Here is a 25,861-nt window from a genome sequence, read left to right on the forward strand (position 1 = left end):
CCCAACTCTCACTGCTTTCAAATCTTGCCTGAACACCTGCCTCTTTGAGCTTTGATTACTCTTCTCGGCCCCCACCCCAACCACCATCAAACTTGGGCCCCCATTCAATCTGAGATATTAACCTTTGTGAAGGACATAAGGTTTATTGTTAAGCATTTTTACATATTCTCCCATAGTGCTGTATAAGAGTAAATCAGTGTTCTACTACATGTGGACCAAACTTCATTGTCAAATAAAATCAAACTATCTGAGGACTTTGAAATTTACCTCATCTGGGGCCTCCAGGAAGCTCAAAGCTGCAAGCAGCAAACTCATTGTTGTGTTATGAATTTCAGTAATATATATATAACATATGATGATTATATATGTTTGATATGTTTTGGGCAAAAATGAGATAGTAAATGGTGGTATTTTACCTACCTAAATATTGGACCCCCCCCACCACCTCCCAAGAAATGCAATTTAATCCTAACCTGCGCATTTCACTATTCCTTTTTTTAAACCGATACAGAATTTCCACAAGATGATTCCTGTAGAATTGTTTTTTTTTAGCAATTAGCAGAAAAAAACTCAAGAGGTACTAGAACAAAACTATACAAGATTCACTCAAAATTCCCACCTCCCCCCAAAATCTCGTTATACTGTGAACACTTACTTCGCTTTTTTTTCACATTCTTCACTAATTTCCCTTTTAACTAATTCCACTTCCGCATCCTGCTCTTTCCGCAAGGCACGCATGTCCTTTTGCAGTTTGGAATACTCTTTGCGTGCCTTCTGTTTGTCATTTTCTGACTCTTCTAACTTGCGTCGCAATTCTGTTTGCTGCTCTTGCAAGTCTGCTAACAGCTTTTGTAATTCTGTGGAAGATTTTGATTTCTCTTCAGAGTTCTCCTCAAAGATGTTAAGCAAAGAGATTTTCTCCTCTAACTGGGATTGGAGATCTTTCATCTGTTTTTCTGAGCTTTCTCTCAGAGAATTAATTTCTGATTTAAGTTGCTTCTCAATGTCTTCCTTTAAGATAGAACTACTTTCTAGCTCCAATATTTTTGTTTGTAGTGACTTTTCAGTCATCTCTTTTTCCTCCATTTGTTTCTGTAGTTCTGCATTGGTCTTTTCCATCTCATTGATTTGTTGGGCTTTAACCTTTAACTGCTCCATAACATTATCTGAGGTACCAGATCTCTTATTTTGCTGTTCTGACAGGATGAAATATTTCTGCCTCTGTTCCTCAAGCTCTGATCGAAGCTTGTCTAGGTCCATTTTCTGGTTTTGTTTTTCCTCTTCAAGTTTTTCCAGACGTGTTAGAAGATCTGAATGTGCCTTTTTAGTTTCTTGTTCAGAAGCACTAATTTCTTCTTTGTATTTCTGCACGATATCATTTCTTGTGGATACCTCCATCTGTAGACCCGTAACTTGTTCCTCATAGCTTTCTCTCAAAGTTTTCAGCGAGCTCTCTTTCTCAAGCTCCATTTCTTCCTTTAGTTTCTCAACCCACCTTTGCTTTTCCTCCTTCTCTGATCCCATTGTAGTTTCCAATACATTCAGCTTTTTTTCTAAGGTCAGCATGGTCGCTTCTCTTTCCTCTGCATTTTGTTTCAAGTCCTGAAGCTGTTCATCTTGTCTTATTATGCAGTGTTCTTTTTCTTCTAATTGGGTTGTGAGTTGTTTCTTTATGACTGCAATCTTTTGTTCTGCTTTTTTCTTCAGTTCAGCTATCTTTATGGTATACTCAGTTTTCATCCTGCTTTCTAAATCCTTCAGGTCCTCTTCCTTTTTATTCTCAAGTTCTGTTCTCTTTTGCTCCCACTCACTCTCTTTCTGGGAGATTTCAGCCTGTAGTGATTGGAATTGTTCTTCGGTACGTTTATACAAGTTTTCCTGGTCACAAGCTCCAACATGAGTTTGCTGAAGCTGCCTACCCATCTCCTCCAATGTAACTTCCTTCTGATGCAGCTGTTTTCTTAATTCTTCTAAAACTTTACCCTCTTTGGACTTCATGACAATTTCTTGATCTAGTTCTACTACTCTAGAATGAGCTATTTGTAGCTCAGTAGTTAGATCATTTACCATTTTCTTTTTCTCGCTCTGCACAAATTCCACTTCAATTTTAGTACTTTGTAGATTGGTGTTCAATTTTTCCACCTCTGCTGTCAAACTAGATAATTGATCAACCTTTTCTTTATTCTGTTTGACAGAAAGTTCAAGTTTTTCCTGTAAATCCTTCATTTTATTGCTATTCAGTGTGAATTTTGACTCAGCCTTTTTCTTCCATTCTGTTAATTTGGTTTTGAACAGGTTTGCCTGCTCGAGGGCTGAGATCTTCTCCTGGGTGAGCGCTTCAATACGGGTGAACATTTGGTCTAATTGGTCCAGAAGCTTCTGCTGTTCCAGTTTGTTTTGTTGGTTGAGCAATGATATGGCTTCTTCCTTCTCTGCAAGGCCAATGCTATTTGCAAGCTGCAACTTCAAATCATTCACTTGCCCCTCCAAGCTCACAACCAGGGATTCTTTTTCTTTTAGCGTTTCTGTGATAGAATTCTGCACATCTGCACTCTCTGCCAGTTCTTCTGTAAATTTTGCAATACATGTCTCCTTCTCACCCAGTACCTCAGTATGAAGTTTGCTTTCTTGCAGGAGTGCGTCCTGCTCTGTAGCAACACTTTGCAGCTCAGCTTTCAAGGTCTTGATTTCTTCTTCTCGATCTTGCAGCTGTTGTGTCATACACTGTACTGAATCATTCAACAAGGTATTTTGTTCTACTGTCTGTTTGAGTTGAGCATCCAGATCCCCAATTATATTGACCCTTTCAAGTAGTACAGTTTTTAACTTCTCTGTCTGATTTTGGGAATCTTTCAGCCGGTCATTAAGTGCGGTGACCTTACCGTCATATTTTACACAGAATTCATTACTTTGCAGTTGCATTCTTGCATCAGTCTCCTGAACACAATTCATCAATTTCTCCAGCAGGTTCGTAGATTCAGCTTCTTTCTGTTGAAGTTCCACACGTTTTTCTTGAAGTTGTTTTTCATAATTCTCCTTTTCTATGCAAAGCAAGGCTTCCGATGACTGTAGTTTATTTTCCGTTTCCTGCAACATATTGGCTACTTCACAAATGCGGCTATTGTTCTGTTCTTCTGCTTTCTTCAACTCACTAGTCAAAGTATCAACCTGAGCAGATGTTTTCTTTAGCTCCACCTGGAATTGCTGGGTCTTGCTTGCACTTGCAGCAAATTTCTCTGAGATTTCTGTTATTTTCCAGCCATTTCTTCCTTTTCATTGTTGGAGACTGCTAACTTCTGTCTTATCTCTTTAATTTCCTGTTCTTTTTCCTGAAGCTCAATCTCGTGCTTTTCTTGTAGTTCTTCAATCTGCTGATCCACTTTCTTCTCCCAGCTCTGGGTAACTTCTGCAATATTATGCCTGTGAGCCACAGTAAGACTTTCCAGTTGTTCCTTTTGACTAGATTCCAGCTGGGACACTGTGTCACTAATCCCTGCAGAGCTTGCTCGTGCCATTTCCAGAATCTTTTCATTGAACAATTTCTCCTTTTGTTCCAATTCTTGCTGTTTCTTTTCCAGCTCTTCTTTCAGTTTGGCATTCTGTTCGGACAGCTTCGCCTTGAATTTTTCGTGCATTTCTTTATCCCTTTGTTTAAACTTATCGAGTTTCCCTTCGAGTGATTTTACTTTCTTTCCATACTCCGCGTGCAGAGCAGTAATTTGCTGCTCAACTGACGTTTTTTCTTCAGTCAGTTTTTGAAGGAGATTTTCTTCCTGCTGCTTTTGGAAAGTTTTGGCTTCATCAAGGGCGTGTTCCTTTTCTGTCAAACTTGCCTGCAACTGCACAATCTCTGATCGTAATCCAGTTATTTGTGTTTCATGTTGCTCTGTCTGGGTATTTATTTTCTGTACCAACTCATTGTTTTTTTCTTCCAGCTGTTGTGTCAATTCCTGCACCTGAGATTTGCAAGCATCTAAATCAGCAGTAAGTTTGTGAAGTTGAGTCTGAGATGAGAACTCCTTCTCTTCCATATTTTTGCTAAGATTCTGTTTCTCAGTCTCCAGGTTTCTCAGTAAGCTTTGCAACTCTGCTATCTGGGCTTCATACTTCTTTTCTTGGTTATCTAGTACACAGCTCATCTTTTCTAAAGATTCTTTCTGCTCATTCTGTTGGTCCTGGTTTAGAATTTCAAGTTTGGCTGATAATTCCGCAGCTTCATTTCGAATGGTTTCAACCTCTCGTTTCAGTCTCTGTTCCTCTACTTGGACTTCTCCTGCATCTTTTTCCTTCTGTTCCAGAAGAAAGCGGAGTTTATTTATCTCCTCTGTCAGCGCTTTCTCGACATCACCTAAAGAATGTTTGTGGTCTTTTCTAGCGACATTCATTTCCTCTTCAAAACACATTTGTTTCTGTTCCAGTTTGGTCTCAAAGTCTTCCCTCGTTGTAGCTAACTGTTGTTCCAATTCATGTCGTGTTTTCGTGGTTTCAATCAGTTCAGTAGAAAGTGCCTCCAACTCAGATTGCTTTACATCAAGTTTCTCTAATGTCTTTTGGTTCATTTCCTCAATGTGTGCTTGGAATTCTGTTTCTTTCTCCTTTAATTGTGCTTCTAATACTTGATGTTTTGCCTTGAGTTCCTCTATTTCAACCGTATACTGATGGTCAATTGCCTGCACTTTTTCACTCCAAAGTTGCTTGTGTTCCTGTCGTAGCTTTTCTATTTCACCTTGGTGTTTTTCACTTAAGGTTGCAATTTTCAATTCGTGCTTGGTTTTCTCTGCCCCTAGCTCTTCTGATTGTGTTTCACCTTCTTGTGACTTCTTCAGCAGGGAACTTTCTAATTCCAATACTCTCTGTAAACAAGTAATAAAAGCTACATTTAAAAATATTTGCAACACAAATGCGTTTCAGATAGCAATCTGCAAGCCCTAAGATGACAGCATCTGACGTTGATCCTGAACATTATCTAATTTTTGACAATTACCAATGGGAACTTCAAATGCTAAAATTTAGAATGTCTCGGCACAAGAATGTTTTTGAACAATATTTATACAGCTGTAAATATCATTATGATCTTTGAAGTACAGTATTTAAGAAAAAACGTACAAATCCTTCTCGTAATGGGAGGTATCAACACATGCTGCATATTATAAAAGGGGCAATACACATTGAATTTCGGAAGGCAAAATACTTGACTCTGCACATCTAGAATGACTATTCTATATTAGTGGCTTCATTCTTGAATGCATGTTAAAGGTAAACATTTGGCCTTGATCTCTTTGATCTTGGGCATCTGATAACCACAAAAGGCAACAGTTTTCTCAGGCATCCCAGAAATAGAATCAATTCTACAACAGAGCAATTTTGTATGATTCTGACACAGCTCAGTGATAATCACTGCAGTCTGGAATTATCAGGGGAAAATTGCCTGCTGTCTCCAGACACCTCTCAATTTATGGGGAACCGCACAAATTCTACTGGTAAACACAGAGCCTGCTGGACTGAGGCATTCCGATGGAAAACAGATATCAGCACCAACTAGACGAGTAGCATTGAGGAGCAAAGCATCAAGTGAAGAACTAACACAAATATAATGCAAAGTGGTAATGCTGATGATTCTGCAGACTGGTATATCTGAGTAGATAACATTACAGTTTACAGCTTTCACTAAAGGATAGTAAGTAAAGATACATTGAAAATTGAAGAATTCAGTTTGATGATATTGAAAAACAGGCTTCCTGCAGCATACCGACATAATGATCTGCTAATAGGAAGAGTAATATCAAGAGAACAGATAAAGGCAGCAAAGGTTGGGAGATGATGTACTGTACAGTTACTGTGAGGCACCAAACTTCAAATATCCACTCAGTTTGCTTCATTTGAGTTTCTTGAAAGCTGAAGTAAGGAAGAACTGATTTTTGATTAAGATTAAAGATATTCCAGTGTAATCTTTTCTTAACCACAGCCTTGTGCGTCAGTCTGGCTCAGTGGTAGCACTCCCGCCTCTGAGTCTGAAAGTTGCAGGTTCAAGCACCCCAGTTGGAACTTGGAATCACATTGTCTTAGCTGACACGTCAGTGCAGTGCTAGGGGTGCGCTGCAGTGTTGGAGGTGCTGTTCTTCGGATGAAATGTTAAACCAAGGTCTCGTCTGCTTCTTCGGGTGGATAATTAAAGACATTATTTGAAAAGAGAAGGGAGTTTCTGCCGGTGTCCTAGCTAACAATCCCTCAAATAAAATTGGTCATGGCTGTGCGTGGAACATTGCTGTGTGCAAATCACACAGCAATGTCAGCCTGTCCCAGAGAGGATTGACTTCAAGATCCTCACCCTTGTCTTCAAATCCCTCCACTCTGCACCCCCTACCTCTCTGACCTCCTCTCTCCTCAAAACAGTGCGCGTTGCCTTCTTTCCTCCGGGTCTGGCCTCCTCCTTGTCCCCCGAGTCCTCCGCTCTACCCTCGGCGGCTGTGCCTTCAGCCACTACTCCCCGAGGCTCTGGAACTCCCTTCTTCACTCCCTTCGTCTCGCCCCCCCCCACCCTCTTCCTATTTTCAGGTCTCGGCTGAAGAACTTTCTTTTCGACCACGCCTTTGGTCACTTTCCTCCCCCTCCCCCTGGCTCAGCCCCGGGATCCGTTACTGTGAAGCGCTCTGAGACGCCGTCCGACGTGGAGGGCGCTATATAAATCCAAGTTGTTGTTGTTGTTGGGATGTCCTCCTGATATGAAAGGCACTATATCAAATGCAAGGATTATTATTATATTATTAAAGTGAAACTAATGCTTTAAAATTGTTAAAATACAGTAAGAAGAGCATATTCAAAGAGAGAGAGAGGGAGAGAGAATTAGTTACAGGATTGGTTTAAGAATTGAATGCTTTCGATGTTGCAGAATTCAGATAATTACCCAAATAACGTGAACAAAACCATTAAATAAAAATATAGGACACTCAAAGTTAGGCAATACGTTACCATAGGAAATACAAGCAGGAACCATTAAAAAAACAAATACTATACGTATATGCTTCAAGTTACTAATAAAGATTCAAGGTTTCAATTGACCAAAGTTTAAATTAATAAACTTCAAATGAATTCAAATTCACATTTATTTTGGCCCTTGTCCATGTTAGAGCTCATAAACAGCATAAAACAATTAAGTACGCAGACACTAATTACATTAGGTTTCATTAAGTTGTGGCAAATGTATTGCTGAAAGTCATGTTTGATTATTGATACATGGAAAAGGAAAATTAGACATGCACTTCTTGCTGCTTATTCCCAACTGACAGTGACTGATATATTTACTCAAATCTTTCAATTAAATTGCCAGCTTATCGGTAGATTCATGACTTTATACATTGAAATTTCCTGAAACCTTCATTCATATCTATATTTTTTCAAAAGAAAACAGGTCATAGCAGCAGCAGATTACATACCAACGGATACAAGCCTTTCTCTATGGGACTGTGTTTCATGAACCTTTAACATTTTCCCTTTCTGACTAAACTTCTTCCAGGAATTTAGAGGCCCCAGTGAAAGGTAATCAGTGCCGAAACCTATCTATCAAGAGAAAAAGATTTTTGGAGTTAAAAAATAAATTTGAATTGAGGAGGAGAAAGATGTGTTCCAAGAATTGGTTTAGAAGCACAAATGGCACTGGGCTTGCACCACCATCCTTCAACTGCTCCAACTCTCTGTAGCAGTCTCGGTTGTCCAGTTCCTGAGACAAACAAGTCCACAATATTCTAAGGCATTGCTGATGACAGTCCAGCCAGCCTGGCTAGTCAGTAGGATTTAGAAGGGTAGATCTGTCACTGGGGATAGAATTCTTCCCACTGATCTCCTGTTAACCCTGCAAGCCAAAGTCCCAACAGGTAGGGTGGGCCCTGCTAGATCCTAGATGGTCTCTTGCTGGGCAGCACTTTCAATGGCAAGCTGAGTAGTTTTAGCTGGTTAAACTCCAGGTGTAAATAAATAATAATCCTTGCATCCTATATTTTATGTTGAGAGAATGCTTCAAAGTGCTTTACAGGATTTACTCCTCTCCTTGCTTGGTGTCCAACCCTACCATTGTATGGCGCTCTGAGATGCTATTCTCCATGAAGGGCACTATGTACATGAAACTTGTTGTTGCAGTGACTATGCATTCTGTAAATGTGAATTTGAGAACATTCCAAGTTTATTAATTTAAGCTTTGGTCAAATGAAACTTTGTATCTTTATTAGTAGCTTGAATTGGCGGCAGCCAATTTGCGTACAGCAGCATTCTATGAACAGCCATGAAGTGAATGACCAATTTTATTTGGGGGACTGTTGGCGAGGGCACAGGGAGAATCTCCCTTCTCTTTTCAAATAATGCCATGGGATCTTTAACATCCACCTGCAAAGCCAGATGGGACCTTGGCTTAACATCTCATCCTAAATGCAGATCTCCAACAATGCAACGCAACAATGCATTGATGTGTCAGCCTAAACTGCATTCAAATTGCTGACATGGGGCACCACCCCAGTCATTTTTTCTGCATATAAGGAACTGTCTGGTTTAGATATTCTCAAGTCTGAAGTTATTCTTTAAGCAAGGGTTTCCCCTTGTGATTCCCCTGCTGACCAAAATTAAACAGACAGGGAGTACAGGATTTATAATAATACTAATCCTTGCATTTGACACAACGCCTTATCACATCATTGAAACGTCCCAAAGAATATTCTGTAGAGTGATTAGACTGTATATTTTGTGGGCAAAACACGGCAACCAATTGAGCACAGCAGTTTCCCACAAACACTTATGGATTGAGTGACGACATTTTTTTTTAAGGTTCACGGTTCTCAGGATTGCAGAATAGGAAGGGAAATCCTGTAAGGTACCTTAATTTAAAAAAAAGACATTTTAAACTGATATAATCACATGACACATCTGGATCCAGCTGAAAAGCTGAGCTGCAGAGCCTCACAATTCTTACAGAATATTCCCTCTGTACTCGGTCAGGTTTTTAAGACATGAAGTACTCACAAAATAAGTCAAAGGGATTGTGCAGTTTATGTATATGTACTCTCTGACCTCATGCTTTTGCCCCCTTTATAAATTGTGACTATAAGAACACCAAGCATGTTCCCTATTCAACTTAATTGTCACATAATCCTAAAAGTTATAAATAAAGGAAATGAATGTCTCACAGCCTCCCATTATTGTGGTTTATTATGCTTTATAATAACTGGTAATAAGTAACCTGGAAATATAGCATAGAACTTCTCAAGGGACAATGTTTAACATGAGCAGCATGTTGAATGGAGACTGCATTAACCCTGCCCCCATTCACCTTAGCACTGGAACAGAGAGCATGGTGGAATGATACTGATGGTAAGGTTGGAAAAAAATATTGTTCCTGTGACTTAGGACATCCTCCCGACGTGCAATACAAAATTACAATTACAATTGTAATTATGTATTGCGTTTTATTTAAGCAACAGGGGCAACACATAAAGAGAAAAGAGACACAGGGAAACATTAGTAAGTCAGCAAGTATTGCTGTAGCCAAAATTTTAAAATGGACACAGACTCATTACTGTAATGGGGCTAGTTCTTACCGTTCTAAATGTTTCCACTTCTGCTTGAACGTCCTGGATTTGTCGATCAGCCTGGGCCTGAACGGCTTTTCTTTGTAATTCCTGTTCTTCTAATGCCAACGCAGTCTGCTGTTCCTTGTCCTGCAGTAACACCCGATACTCAGCATGGCATTTGTCCTGTGAGACATTGTACACAACATCTGAAAAGTTATCTTATAACTTATAAGATCTGATAAAAAGAACATATTCTATATTAAAAAAGGGAGCAAAACTTCCCTCACATATTTTGATTGGTTTTGGATTAAATGCAGAGGTGATATATAAAATGTAATATAATTTCTCCTGCCCTCCTAACATAGATTCATACAAGGTCAGTAACAGGCCATTCAGCCAATCCAGGATGGCTGGCACATTTTAGGAAGAGTATCTGTTACAAGCAAAACTTTGCACCGATTGCAACCAAGAGAAAATGTTGAATAAATAGAAAGTGAAGAAAGGCCCAGAAGCCCATGGAGCCCATCCCTCTCATTCAACACTAACTACACTTCTCTGTCGTCTTCAGAGTCTTGTGTCCTGGTGGCGATTATTTTAAATCCCACACATGCAAACAATACCAGAATGCCAGAGAGAGCGTTCACTGAGAAAGCCAAGCTCCCATCTCCACTTGTGTGCTTGCATATATTTTAACTGGCATAGACGTTGCATACAATGGGTAAAGTCTACAAGTTGTCAATTTTTGGCATGTGAGCTTGAGGGAGCAGGCAGCCAACAAACTGAGCCAAAACATCTATAAAAGAAATTATGCCATATATTTTATAGGGATTAGAGCAGCAGTGGTGTTTAGCTACAATAAGACCAGGGTTTCAGTTCAGGAGAAATTTTCTGATCTCTTTGGTTTAATGGTGGGATTAAGAATTAATTAAAGTAGGTTGTTTCGGCTCCATCATACAAAATATGGAGGTCAATCCTTGAAAAACAATACAAGAGCACTGCCTATGAGCTGTGTGGAGATACATACCAGAGCCATTTTTAGCTGTTCTTGAAACTCCTGCTGAGAAGTTTGCAGCTGTTGTTCACAGTCTTTCTCTTTGGAGGTCATTTTTTCCATGTGAACTTTCTCCAATTCTCCAATGCGATCTTCAGAGGTCTTCTACAGCAAAGGACAAATTCAGAAGTTAAGTACTCCTCAAAATACAGATCAGCATGGGATAGGGCAACAGCTGCCCAGAAACTATGCTTTTCCTTCCTCTCCAATGTAATGTGATACAGTGCACCTGATACTTATTTCCTGCCATTCCATTATTTATTTTGGGAATTACATAAGAACTTCATTGTTTATCAGAACATGTATCACACAAACCAATTCCATTTAAATTCCATACATGGCATTGTAAAGGCCAATTTCCATTGTAGCTGTCCCTAACAAAAATCCAAGTGTCAGTGTAATACAGCAATATCCAAAGTATAGGAGTAGAGTATAATACATTCCATTGTTCAATTTTCAAGCTATTCTGACTGAGTGCTGCTGGAGATTTGCCAAATGGAACAAGATCAGTTATTTGGTTCACTTTTACTGTCAAGTTATAGTCTATACAATAATACTTATAATTTGATAGTATCTTTCATGTCATCAATTCATCTTAAGGTGCTTCACAGGGTTTACTGTAAAGTGTAGGGACTGCGTATTTTGTACGAAAACTGTACATTACTGTTGAAATGAACTTCTCAGCATTGCTAAAGGCATTAGTCTCACAAGTAAAATGAAGCAAGTTGTAGATGCAAAAATGGGAAGGCTCCATGCTACTGCAATATCACCGCAAAGATGACAAAACTCAATGGTCAGCAAATGGGGGATCAGCTATAATAGCTGTTTGATTTTCTTTGGCAGGCAGAACAAACCGCGTAACTGGCAATAAACCATAGTGATTTTCTTTTGGAAGCAGACATTGCTTTAATTGCTTCACACATCATGTGATTTCCAAACTATCAACCCCTGCAAAGTCTTTGTGCTCAGCCTTGATCAGCAGAAATGTATATCTCCACTAAGCCTTGAACATAAAATTTTTTTGCTGGGAATTGGGCCACCAAACTTGTGTTAGCCCTCATTTACAAAAGCAAAGCAGCTTATGTATCATGTTACTGTATTATGGAGTAGCACAGCATTGCTCATTTGCACACTAGTTGATGTTAAAATGCCTTCACGTAATATTGTCCAATTTTTCAAAACATTAGATAAAATGTATTGTTGCATGTTCAATGAAATCAAGATGCTCTACAGGAAACCAGAATACTTCAGATTTTCATTAGATTCATTTTTCATATTCCTGTGTAAATCTAATGGAATACACATGAGAATTTCAATGTTGAACCTTTGCTGACAAAAGTAATGTCCACAGTATACCAACGCTTTTGGTGATTCTCAAAATGCAATGGAACACTCATTTAATATTTCATAGGGCTCTATGAATTAAACCAGGTTCACTCCTGAATTGTGATTAGATTTGAATCTAAACACTAAAGTACACATACTCCCACAGCACTGTTGAATTCAACTGAACAACAACATTTCATTTATAGAGTGCCTTTCACGTCGGGAGGACGTCCCAAGGCGCTGGACAGTTGGGTCGGGACTTGAGCAGGGGGGAAATGGTCAGGGTGAGGGGAGGGAGGGAGCGAGGAGGGGGTAGAGAGTCGAGAGGGGAGCTGAAGCTACGGTCGAAGAGAAAAAGGGCTAAAACTTGGCAAATATTGATCAAGAAACTGAATCAGTTTGGACTAGTTACAGAAGAGAATTCACATACTTTGCCAAAACTCTATGGCCAATGAATTGAGTCAGTAGTTGCATGCTATTTTTAGTTGAGATAATATGGATCTGTTAAATAAAACAGGTGTCACAAGCAACTACATATGACCTCCAAATAAATGAGAGAGCCCAAAAAGAGCCCGAACTTTTAACCCACGTGAGTATTTAGAAATTTATCTGAGAGTCTTGACCTGCAGGTCAAGATCAAGGGTCTATTTTTGCTAATAGTGTGTGATACAGGGACAAATACGCACACCAATGTAAATGTTACTACCAAACCCGTGTATGATCTTGTAGCCATATTAAGATCTGCCCATTTGAAGTTTGCATGATCCTAAAAATGTAGCCGATTTTACAGATTTGAGAACTGCAAGAGATTGCCCTAGTTGCATCCAACACAGAGCTGTCAGTGACTCCAAGAGGAGATACTTAGTGTTGTCAAGGTGCACATTACTACAGAGTTGTCATGCACATGCTAGCAGATTTGGCAATGAATTGGGAAAGACCAAGTTGCCTGCTCACCCTTGTAACTGAGAAATATTTTATTGTCTCAATGGAGTGGGAAAGAAAGAGTAAGATCATCATTTCTTGCAACACATTATTGATTTTGTCATTGAGCTTACATCCTCTCGTCATTCACTGTTCTCCAAATTCATTTTGAAAACAGCCATTAGGAAATGCATGAAAGTGATTTTTTTCCTTCTCTTACTCCCTTGAGAGCTATATCGAATGCAAGGATTGTTGATTGTTGTTACATGTCCCACGAATGTTAGTTCAAATGCTAGATTGTTAGTAATCTTGTTGTTGTAAATTCAACTGTGTCCTCAGAGTTAAATGCATGGAAGGCGCTATATAAATGCAAGTTGTTGTTAAACTATTGAAGGAATCAAAGCCACCAAAAAGCATTATTCTACATAAACAATTCAAGCCAACCTTTGGATTGGAGATAAGAGAAAAACCTTTCATTTCTATTGTGCTTTGTTGAAAACATGGAGAACTTCACAGATCATTACTGTTAAATTAAATGTTTTTCTAAGCAAACCTGTTGTCTTACCTTCATTATATTAACAACTTCCTGTTTAACTCGTGTGAGCTCCTGTTGCAAGTTCCTCCGTTCTTCTTCGCTTGCTTTCTCTATAGCTTCTATTCGGTTTTTATTTTCTTCCTTCATTCTTTTACATTTCTCTTCAGCTTTCTGAGCTTTAGCCAGTGCTTTCTCTAGCTCTTCAAACGCTAGGGCAAATCAAAGAAAATTCAACATTTAGACCAGGCATGTCAATACAGTACGTAAGCAGACCACCAAACATGTCAAAGCCGTACAGAAGCGAAAATAATCAATTCCAATTTTAAGCTTTTTGCAGCTCAAAGCTCCTAACACTTAGGTTACAATATGTCATTGGCTTTTCAGCATCAGGACAAGAGATCAATTTGATCAAGTTACTTCAATTGGCAGCTACCAAATGTTTATCCACCATTAAAAGTTGACAAGTACCAAATAATACTCATAGGAGTGATTCAGTAAAAGTACACATGCACACATTCAAGTTAGATTTTGCATGGTATATTTGACAGCGTGGAAAGGAATCAAGAGCAAGAGTTAAATACTAGTTGATATCAACACTATCTTATAAATGGATCATTAAAAACTATATAGTCATCCAGTTTCAAAATTAGTCAATGATTTTCTAACTAGCAAATGTAAGCTTGTGATAGCGCAAGATTCCTCCCCTCTTTTAATGTATGAGACGCCTTCCAGCATGGAGGGCGCTATATAAATCCAAGTTGTTGTTGTAGTTGTTGATAGAATTTACTCCTAAGCATTCTAGATCAAATTGTGCCTTAATGTTAAATGTAAAAAAGTTTATAACACCAGTAACTATCATTTTTAAGTGATTCCTGTAAATTATGACTGATAACTAGAAAGTGAGCTGAACTTGCCTTTTAGCTGTAAAATTGTAAAACTCTCATTAAGGGGATTGAATTTGATTTTTGCTCATTCATTTGAATAGCTGTAAGTCTGTGCACCACGAGTTATCTAATGCCAATTCACCAATGCCATTCTCCGAGTCAGGTCAAAAGCACTTTCTGCAGTACACATTCATCAAGCTGGACATTTGCTTTGCAAGTTGTATAATTTTCTTCCCAGACATGACTTTCTATTTGTAATTTACACATGAAGGGTCTTCAACAATATATCTGTTAGGTTTATTATTGATATCAGTAAAAATACCTATGTTTGATTGCAGCTTTCAGACCTAGAGGGACAGCAGAAACTTGCGATATTTTGTGAGACTACATGAACAGAAGAATCATTGCTGGGAAGACACTCGTCACATTTGAACTGACAAGAGCACGAGATGTCAATAGATAATCCATGGTATCTTTGTAATGCATAAAAATAATTGCTATCACAAATCCTGAATATGGCCAGAAACTGTGTTTCTTTGTAGTTTTAGAATTTTCAATTATGCCATATTAAGTTTTACCAAAATGTTTCCAAAATACAACTACTGCAAAAGTTTTAAGTTCAATATTATGTTATGAGATTTTGCACTGAACTGAAAAGTATATTTAAATATATTTAAAAATAACCAGTCTGCGGAGGCAGCAATGAAGACAAATCACTCATTAATATTCCTTATATTTCTGAATAATCTGCTCTTTGAGCAAACATAAATATATGGTATTGTAGTTTAATCAACTAACTAGTAGGAGAAACTATACAGAAGATTATACAAAATGATATAAAATGTTACAGCATAGAAATGAGCCATTTGGTCCAACTAGTCCATACCGGTATTTATGAGAGCATACATCCCTCCTCCAAACCCCCAGTTCTGACGAAGGGTCGTGGACCCGAAACGTTGACTCACTTTCCTTTCTCTATAGATGCTGCCTGACCTGCTGAGTTTTCCCAGCTCTCTGTGTTTTTGTTTCCCTCTCAACATGTATTTATCTAATTTCCTCATAAACACATTGATGCTTTCTGGTTCAAACACAGCTTTTGGTAGTGAGCTCTACATTTTTACCACCATCTGTGGAAAAAACTTCCTCTTAAACTCCTTTTTAGAGCTGCTCCTGGCATTCTTATATTTATTATTATTATTTATGCACCTCTGTTTTGTACCTGTCAAAAATAGGTAGAAACAGCCTATTTATGTCCACAGCGTCGAAGAAGCCCATTCGGCTCATCGTGTCTATGCTGGCTCGTCAAAAACAAGCAGAAACAGGCTATTTATTCCCACCTCATTGAATTCTTTCATAATTTTCCAGGCATCTGTCAAACCATTCTGCTACCTCTCCTATGACTCCACATGCCCCACTTTTAGTCATGAGTCTCTAATGTCTCATAGACTGGAAGAACTGGACTTTTTCCAATGGAACAAGTTGAGGGGTGATCTGATAGCGGTCTTTAAAATTATGAGGGGTTTTGGTAGCCAATAGGGAGAAATTATTTTCACTGGCTAGTAAGTCAATGACTAGAGGGTATCCATTTTAAGATAGTGATTAAACAAACAAATGGGGAGAATTGTTTTCATGCATAGAGTAGTTAGGAGACGGAATACTCAGTGGTGGTTGAGGTAGAATCCATATTAGCTTTCAATAGGGAACTAGAAAAATATCTAAAAAGGAATAAGCTACATGGCAAAGGGCAAGTAAGGATTGGGTCTGGGGCTGAAAGGGTTGCTTTTAAAAGAGCCAGCACCGACACGATGGGGCGAATGGATTTCTTCTGTGCTGTAAGCCTCTACTGTTTCTACGTGGCACCTTATCAAAGACCGCTGGAAGTCTATGTACACTACATGCAATGCATTTCCCCTTATTTACTTTATCTGTTATTTCTTTAAAGAATTCAATGACCTTCCTTCTATACATCCATGCTGGTTACTGTCAATCATACTCCGCTTAAGATGCTTAGTTACTTTAGTTTTTATTGCAGATCTGACCAAAAACTTGCAACACAGCTTTTAAAAAAAATCAAAAAGCAAAAGAAACAAAGTACGCATCAGGAGATAGCACTACTGATTTTTTTTTGAAAACTTAGTTCACTTCATTTGTCTTTATGGAATTTATACTTGATCAGCATTAAAATGGCAATGGAGAGAGCAAGTCTTCAAAACATTTTCTATTGGTTTTAAATGACTCAAGCCACACCCTCAGTAAACTGGAATTATTACTTGCCTTGCAACCATCCAGAAAATACTACACCTATCTATGGATGTATATGTACATATGTGTGTGTGTGCATATGTGTCTGTCTGTCTCACAGAATTCAATGAAATCACTAAAGAATTAATATAAGAGACATCGATGGCCAAAGAAACCAACGGAGTCAGACAAATACCTGAAATCAAGAGATTTGCTTCTGCCAGACCAGCTAGTTGGCAACTACTTGTCTTAAAATGCAAGCTGTGAAGTGGAATGGCCTGCTGCCAAGTGCCATATTTGGCCACCCACTAACCCATGAAATCTCTCCTGTATACCCAATATTCAAGAGAGTTCCAAATGCCTCTATAATAGCCCAAGCAGCCACCTCCCAGTAAACGAATAAGCAATGGCATTGCAATAAAAACCGTGCAGGGAAAACCACTGCCAAGGATTAGGATATCTTCTACAAAAAAAGATTTTTTTGTTTTCTGTTTTTTTTATTTTGGAATCAGGAAGTGTTGCATGTTGAAAGTATTCTATTGCTTTCAATTGTCAAAGATTGAAGACTTTATAGCAAACAAGGCAAAGTGTCCAATCTCAGAATTTTCAGATGATCTCAAACCGCGTTTGAAATTTAAAATCATAAGGCATCAATTGTACAAAAATGCCCCAAACAAACTCCATAATCTTGCTCCAAAGTTCATACAAGAGCTCAAGTTTGCAGGACTTTCTTCTAGTAGGAAAATGTCACTTCTAAAATGTTTAACTGGAAGGGAAATTTAGAGTAGAATCCTGCAAAAGTCCAATGTGGGCTCTGAAAAAGTTCTTACAGAAAACAATTGAAAAACATTATACTTGGGTTTTAATACACAATGCTAAATAATCTGGTTTGCTAGACATTTGAATCCTAGGGAGCTTAAGAATGCAAAATGAGTGCCAGGTTTTTAAAGAAAATTAAAAAGGTGTCAGAGTAACTCTGCCTTCATACTCTGAAGAATTTGCAACTAGTGAAGTTGGTTTATTATCCAAAATAAAAGTTGATGGAAGAGAGATATCTGATCTAATATTTGTAAAAATTAGTGAAGTATTCATTTAAAAAAAGCATACGATAAAAAAGGTAAATGGATTATGTTTCCATATTTAAACTTTTACAAATAAATCATAGAATACATACCACAAAAAAGTGCAAAAACTAAGGACCTGGCTGTATATTGCTCAAGCTCTCAGGCAAGAAGAATTGCATAGCATCAGGAACACCACAAAATGGAGAAGTGAAAGTAACCAAATCACCATTTTTAGTGCTTTGCCTAGATTTTGTTTACAATTAAGCAGCCCAAAGATGTGAATCATGTTGGATTACATCATTGCATAAATTTTCCCTTTAGGTTACTACAGTAAACCTCACATAAATACATAAATCATATCAGTTAAGACCATACATTTAATATGACTTACACAAAGTATGAGTTATGTCAAACTTGTATAGAATATAAACGCTGAAATGGGACTTGGTAGCTGTATGACAAGCGATTATACATATCAGACTTATATGGGTTTTACTGTATAATTAAAATAATATGTACCTCTACCCTCTCCTCCCAAACATTAATTTCATGACTACTGTTCATTTCAGTTTCAGACATGGTTTGAGATCATCTGAAAGTTTTGTGTCCATCTAAAACAGGAGCATGGAACAAGGTAGATTGTTCTTATTAACATCTATTTAGAAAACTACAAAATTTGACTGATGATCTGGAATTGTATTAATATATTAGGTATATGAAAAGTGAATGGCCAACTCCCATAAAGCTGTAGCTGGTTACAAGACTACAAATATTTAAAATGCCCAATCTTCACAATCACATTGAAACAATTTCAATCTGTATCAATCTGTAGCAAAACAAGTCATCTATTTAATGGTGGATTCCACAGGAGCAGTAAACACGCCTGATGCCAATACTATTGTTAAATTGGGAAATTAAAGATTCAAATACCATTTATCATTCTGGCTTTCTAAATGTTTATTGAATTTCACCTCAGTGCCCTTTTCCCATTCTGGCTTGAAAATAATTTTCTTTGCCAGCTCTGTTCTGCTTAGAAAACCATTAACAAAGTCCTAATAGAATCCAATATTTTATTCTTCAAAAGAAAAAAGATAAATTTGGGCATTATCGGGAGGGTTGGGGAACAATTCAGAGATCTAAAAAGGAACTTATTATCCAGAGGGCTTTGCCAAAAACATGAGGCTTAGCCAAAAGTTTCAACAAAATAAGATTTTTTTTAAAATTGCACAAAAGTCAATTTTGAATGGTTTTCAATCCAAATTTGTGAAACAATGATTTTCCCTGTAGTTTTTTTAAAAGTTTGATATAAATCAAAAATTATCAAAACATATTTAATTTATCCAGTAATTATAATCTGTCAGTACATTTCCTGAAACCTTAAAGGTCCATTTCAAAAGCTGACATATTGCATACCATCTTCCACCAACATTAAGTGCCACTAGAAGTGCCATGCAAGCCCAAAATACCGTGATTTCCTTTTGGAATTATTTCCTCAGCATATTGCATTCAATGTAGTAATTACATTGGGACTGCTTCCCAAATACTGTATGGAGTTCATAAATCATCCAAGGTATCCAATCAAGAGCTCTTACATACAGTCATGAACTTGACCCCTATAAGGGGTGGATGCTAGTATAAAATTACTACCTTGAATTTACAATATAAAACTGGCAGATATAATTTGCATTCTTAGTTAAATTTGGTTTCTAAATTTGCAAAGTAAAGAGAGCAATGGAATTAAGACAAATACTCAGATTACATTTTAGGCGTAGGTGATATTTTCCCATATCTATAAGCAAGGTGACGAGCTCTTGTAGCATCCTAGATCCATCTCCTCTAAAGTCATTTACAATACTAAAAGGCAATTAAGCTCAACATGCAGAAGACATAACTTTATTGCATAACGGCCACTGACAGACGAGCTGGATTTTAGCTTTCTTTATGATAAAAGCAGCATTTATCTATGAAACAAAGCAAGCAACAATGACTAAATTCCAAACATATAAAATCACATAAAGTTAAAAACTATGAATCTCAGGCAATTTTGCTCCTATACAGTTAGGCTTTTTTTCCCTGAAATACTGGGGCATATTATTATTATACTGGGTCTAGTTATTTATTAATTAAAAATAATTCAGTCACAGGAATTTTCTGCATGATAAAACAATACAATTTCAAAGCACATAAAAATCTTTTTCATTGGATTATAGATCTGCCTTTACAGCAATTACTTGTGTTGCATAAGTGAGTAAATTACTCTGTTAAAGGATCAATCTGCTCTATAATATAATTATATATAATTATAATATAATTCTGTTAAAATGACCAACATTTAGAAAAATGTTCCTCTACATGGAGTTTTAGTTAGCAAAGTGCCATCATGTCTCCTCCATTGCTTTCAAACATCTGCATCCAACTAGCTAATGTACACCGACCACCGTGACAAGTTGCACTCTTTCCAGGCAGTTTGAATGTCTTCTGGAGCAGTGAAATGTGTATTGAATTCCGATGTGCCTTGTGGTGTCATCGGTTAGATTGAACCTGATAGTATGTTGGTTTTGGTAGAGATTTGGTATAACGTCAAGTCTACATACAAATGATATTTGGCACTTTTCAGGCAAGTACTTTCCAATAAACCTTAAAGTTTGTAAAATTTAAAGCATAATTGGGGGTGAGGGAGAAGAAAAGATAGGGAGGCAGAGGAGTTGATCAATCATATTTTTGTGTGGTTTGTCATGAAATATTCCTGCTGCTATTGTTGTGTAAAGAAATTACACATAAACAAATTAATCTATAATTCTGCCTTATGCGCACTTATAGGTATTAATGGGTAATTTGATGTTGCTTTTTTGTCAGCAGTCTTCTCTAGAATTTCAAAATATAGCGATCTTTGATAGACTCCATAGGTTTACATTTTAAACATATCTGGATATTTTGTTTGATATTTTATGCTTAGCATTAAATAGACATACTGGACCACCATTGGAAAGTAGTAAAATGTTCATGTACACCATTTTACTTGGGTTTAACTATTACTGGAATGTTGCAGGTCCACATTTCTTCCACTGGAGGCACTCAATGAGCAAATACAGTAAAACATCACCTTGCTGCAACATTTTAAGTTACTGCTTAAGGTCTTGTAGTTTTAGAATAATTCTATATAAATGAAAATAAGGACTGAACTTAGATTTGTAGAATATATCACCCTTTGTGTACACAGTAATAATGCAAATGTTTCACTTTAAAAACATCTAAAACTCTGCCTAGGTTTTAAACCTGGACCATGAGTCAGACACAAATACATTGCCCATAGCTAAACAGATAAAATCTTACCAATATTATTTATCTGACTGATCATCCCATTTGAAAGTCATATTTTCAATTATTTCAGAGAATTGGAATTTCCAATGAAGGAATTGTTAGAACCAAATATACAGAAATCTGAAGCAATTGCCTGAGAAGCATAGGATTTACTCTTGAGTGCAGTGCAAGTACCATGGAGTGTAATAAAGAAAAGCCCTTACCCCAGTCCTGTTCATACAAGGCTTGGGAAAGGCACCATGATTCACTTATTGGCATGCGTGGATGTACAGAAATAAAATGCCGTGTAAGATTTCTGCGCAATGAAGCTCAAAGCTAAGTAGAAATCTAGTAGTATCTTTTATGTTGTAAGTTAAGAAAAAATAACTTTGTACATCTATCTGCCCATTTATCCATCTAACTATCTTAAACAAGAATTACTTCTAAATATTTGCTTTTTCTATACTTCCAACATTTTTGTTACAACTACCAATATCTAGAAATCTGGAACAAAACCTTTGACAATGTTTGCTTTGGTCAAACACCTTTAACAAATCAAATGGTTTGTTGAACTGTAGAGTTGGTATATACATATGTGGTGCATAAAATGTGAAGTTTTAAAATGGGAATTTAATTAGCTGTGGTAAATATTAAATAACCTCCCTGGGAAACGTTTATTCAAACGAAAATGATCAAATTGTGCAATTTTTAAACTTCAATAAAAATTACTTCTGAACCTTTCTCTCTCCCAATGATGTGGATGTAAGGAAATTACACACCACAGAAACATCACAAATGCACAAAACTACTGATAGAATGAAATGTCTACGGTCTCAAATTTGGTGAATAAAAATGTAGTTAAAAGATGTAACAGCTGTGCATTAGTCAGAACAGTCTGAATGCGAGAGAAAGAAAACTTGCATTATTACAGCACCTTATGTTGAAAAGTCTTAAAGCGTTTCACAAGAAATTATTGCCAAGTATAGTAAGAGTTTTGCAGGCAAACATGGCAATTGTTTGCACCAGCAAGATCCCATAGACAGCCATGAGATGAATGATCTACTAATGGCCAAGCAGTGAAATTGCACTAAGAACTACCATGTAGCAAGCTATGAAAACAGACCAGATGATAGCTTGCTACAAACAGACATTGAGTTACTATTGATATATTAGAGTGGCTTTAACATTGGTGTTTCCTGGATGTTGACATGTAAATCAGAGATACACGAACTGAGCGAATAGCACATTATTTCTGTGATGAAGTATATTACATAGCCATCCAATTGAAAGTTAACTTTGGGAAATAAGATTTGGAAAATAAAGGTCAGTTCACAAATGAAGAAATGTGATGTGATAATATTTTGTGTACAAAGGACTAAAATTGACTAGTTTTCGATTCCTTATGGAAGCTACAACTGGATGAGTGGACTAGTCCCTTACTACTTTATCACTTATTTATCAAACTTATCAAATTTGAACCTGCTCCAAATTTTCCATCAATTGAACAGATATCACAATGAATATTTATCAAGCACATAATTGATTCCAAATGCAATCAGCATGTTCCAATTCTCACCTTACCCACATAACAGTCAGTGTTCAGTGCAAAAGGTGTAGCACTGATCTAGAATCTCATTCCAGTCCAATTCTAGGCTAGTCTTTGAAACTTCAAAATCCCTGCTACCTGTAACTGCATTAATATAATCACTTCCCCCACAATGGTTTGCATAAAAACGTCAAGGAAAAAAGTGACTGCAAAGCAGGTCATTGAATATCAAAAATGAGCATCAGTAAAGATCACACAATCAGATTACATGAATGTTTCTGGGAATACAGGACTCTGCCAACTTTAACAGTAAGTTTAAAATATATATTGGCGTTGTGTCTAATGGTAAATGATGCTCATTTGATCCAAAGCAATTATTGCACATTTGTGAACTTTGTGACATCACAAATCCCATTTTGAATTAAAGCATGCAACAGTGATGAATACAACAGTAGTTCATAAAAAGGGAAACTAACAATCTAAATTCAAATTTTTAATTAATTATTTGTCTGTTAGTTTCAATGAGTGTCTTTTGTTAGAATTAGTTGACAAGGCATCTTGACTGCAAAGGACATGACAGTTTTTCTTTTACCAGTCAGGTATAGCTGCAAGTATTTCTTTGGAATCATGTTCACTGAAAATACCAGAGGGGGAGAGAAACAAAACCAATAGTGTAGAGAATTGCTTACTGGCTTTGTCAGATTTCTCCTTCTGTTCTAGGAAATCATCACGTTGTCCAGATAACTGCTGCATCCGTCCACGAAGCTGAGAGATTTCGTCCTCTTTCAGTTCCAATGTTTCATGCATCTGCCGCTTTGTCTCGGCGATCACCATACCCTGAAATCAATCATTTCTGCTCAGTTACATTTACCACCTCTAATGCAATTCCAGTTAATGTTACTGCGCTTTTCAAAACAAATGTCTTTTACTGCAAACCCATAATTAACAATAAGTGTACACAATATGGTACCAATGCTGTGAAATATGCTGGTAAAACTAGGCAGATAACTTTGTGTAATTAATTGCAAAATAAAGACAAATGAGGTCAATATGCAGAAGAGAATTTACATGGCACAGCATGCACCAGTCCACACTCTCCATTGTGTAGTCAATCCTGTTGCTCTCCAGTGACTGACCAAGCACAAGTACTCACCTCCCTGAAAAACTACTCACCTTATCTTGCTCCAGCTGTTCAATTAAATTCTTTGCATCTCTCAGCTGAGTGATCAATTTAGTCTTTTCACCAGTATGCAGATTCTAAAGAAAACAGACTGTAATGACACATTCCATCTGACATTATCATATTACAGTATATTCACCCCCTTAGGAAAATCAAACGATTCAGTTACAGTCCATATGTGCATTTTTGATGTTCCTGCCAGCTATAAGGGGATCAACCCAAGGGGTATAGAACAGAATGCCCACTACATTAGCAATTAGTGCAACGTTTTAGGACCAGCAAGATTGCACGAAAGGCTGGTAGCCTGCTCTCTTCGCTATCAGCTATCATAGGTCTGTTGCCCGTCCCCTGGTCCCATTGGTGGCCATGTCTACAAGCACTGCATCCCTAATCACTGGACCACCCTGCGTCACCTCCTCCAACTTCTCTCTTACTGAGGTCCAACCCCACCACTATGCTGTGCTCCAAGACTGTTTCCTGTGTAAAGGGCGCAATGTAAATGCAAGTTGTTGTTATACATCAAAGCAGCTGTGAAGTTTTTACTGACCTTTATTTTCTCCAATTCTTGGTATCGTTCCTCAAGTTGCTCTTGTAGGGCTTCTTTCTCACTGGTTAGTTGGCTGCAGCGTTCCTTATGGGTACGAATCATTTCTTTGCATCGCTGGAGAAGATTTTCCTGTCTCTTCACTCGCTTTTCAAGAACATCTGTTGTTTTAGCAAAATCTGCAGCTCCCTCTACAGGACAAAACGTTAAATGTATGCATCTCCAAAGAAAACCCAAACTCCATTGCAAGTTTTGGAAAAATGTTAGTTTTGTACAGATATTGTAGATTAAAATTAGAACTACATCGAGGCTAGAAAAAAAGGCTTGTGAAATGAAACAAACCTAAAATAACCTACAATGTTAAATATATCACAAAGATACAATACAGCATGAACTACAATTAATGCAAAAAAACTTATGGCACTTGAAAAACGCGATTGAACAGACTTGTTACTATATGAATAGAATAAAACATCATCTAGGAATTTCAGTTAAGTTACAATATAAACCTTGCGCCTACATTTGATCAATTACCCCCACTGATGTGAGCTTTTATTTAAAAAAAAGTTTTTTTTCTTTGCTTCAATTTTCCAATTTTAAGGCCAATAAGATACATCTGTGACCTGTTCTCAGACGTTCACCAATGTGGCTCTGAAACTAGCTATTAAAAGATGAAAGTAGCCGTAGGATTCTCCATCCTTCACTTTGAGAAGCATCTGACTCAGGAATCATAGCACCTTAGATGACAGCTCAGTGTAAGGCAGATTTTAGAGTCAAAAAATATTTTGCCACCAAAATACACAGTCACACGATTTTACAATATATCCTGTGGAGTGCTTTCAGACGACTCAATGAAGTGATAAGGCGCTGTGTCAAATTAAAGTAATATTTTTGTTATTATAACTGCCCACGTCCCACTGCATTGCCCCAACAGATTTAATTGTTTGCTCCTAAACATTAAAAGGGAAAGTCCATTCTGATTCAAACTATTGCCTATAAACATTAAAGAAAATAGTCAAACAAGCGCAGTTTAAATATTGTGACAAATCCTTGCATGTTTTAAGCATTAGCTGAGATCCATGTTCTCCAATTCTAGGCTGCTCTGAAGCAACATCATTGATCTTAAATGCAAGAATAAATGGAAGGATTATGATTATTATCTTACAGTATGGGTATACTGGTCTGGTCCCAGGCTTATCCAGAGCCACCCAAGCTAGAGGTTGAGATCCCAGGAATCCCGATCCCAGGATCCTGTATGGTAACTCATTGAAGAGAATCCTGAGATGTTGAGATTTTATAAAGGCCGAGCCTGGGCCACACGTTGCCACAAGGGAAGATGAACTGGCGGGAGCGGACTGTCAGATGTTTAAACTCCTGGGCCCCCTCCCCACAAGGGGGACATTCTCTCTGAGGTACAGCACTAGTGCAGAGAATGACTGCAGGCATTCTGGACAAGGTAAGATTTGGGATCCCAGGATCTGGGGCATTAAAATCCTGGAATCCCAGGATTCTGAATGAGCACCGGCATTTCAACCTCTATGCCCAACTCTCGTAACGTTCAGTAAAGCAAGTATGCAGTACAAGACCCCATTCAGCATTGAACTTCGCCAGGGGTGGTCATGAATTTAATTAACATTTATATTTCAGCAAAATCCTTTCCTTGAAGCACTGATACGTTACATTAATAACGCTTTGATCTTTATTTCAGTAATGTT

General features: G+C 37.5%; 1 protein-coding gene across 1 annotated transcript in view; it reads right to left on the minus strand.

The window, feature by feature from the left end:
• Positions 1-25,861, minus strand: part of LOC103185533 (golgin subfamily A member 4) — an 80,078-nt gene that overhangs the window by 26,044 nt on the left and 28,173 nt on the right. Inside the window, 8 exon segments of the mRNA XM_042332455.1 lie at positions 656-3,257; positions 3,260-4,853; positions 9,582-9,737; positions 10,579-10,710; positions 13,418-13,596; positions 23,112-23,259; positions 23,596-23,679; positions 24,150-24,337. Of these exon segments, the coding sequence (XP_042188389.1) occupies positions 656-3,257; positions 3,260-4,853; positions 9,582-9,737; positions 10,579-10,710; positions 13,418-13,596; positions 23,112-23,259; positions 23,596-23,679; positions 24,150-24,337 (5,083 nt within the window).

Source organism: Callorhinchus milii, unplaced genomic scaffold, assembly GCF_018977255.1.
Source record: "Callorhinchus milii isolate IMCB2004 unplaced genomic scaffold, IMCB_Cmil_1.0 Scaffold2, whole genome shotgun sequence".
Lineage (NCBI taxonomy): Eukaryota > Metazoa > Chordata > Chondrichthyes > Chimaeriformes > Callorhinchidae > Callorhinchus > Callorhinchus milii.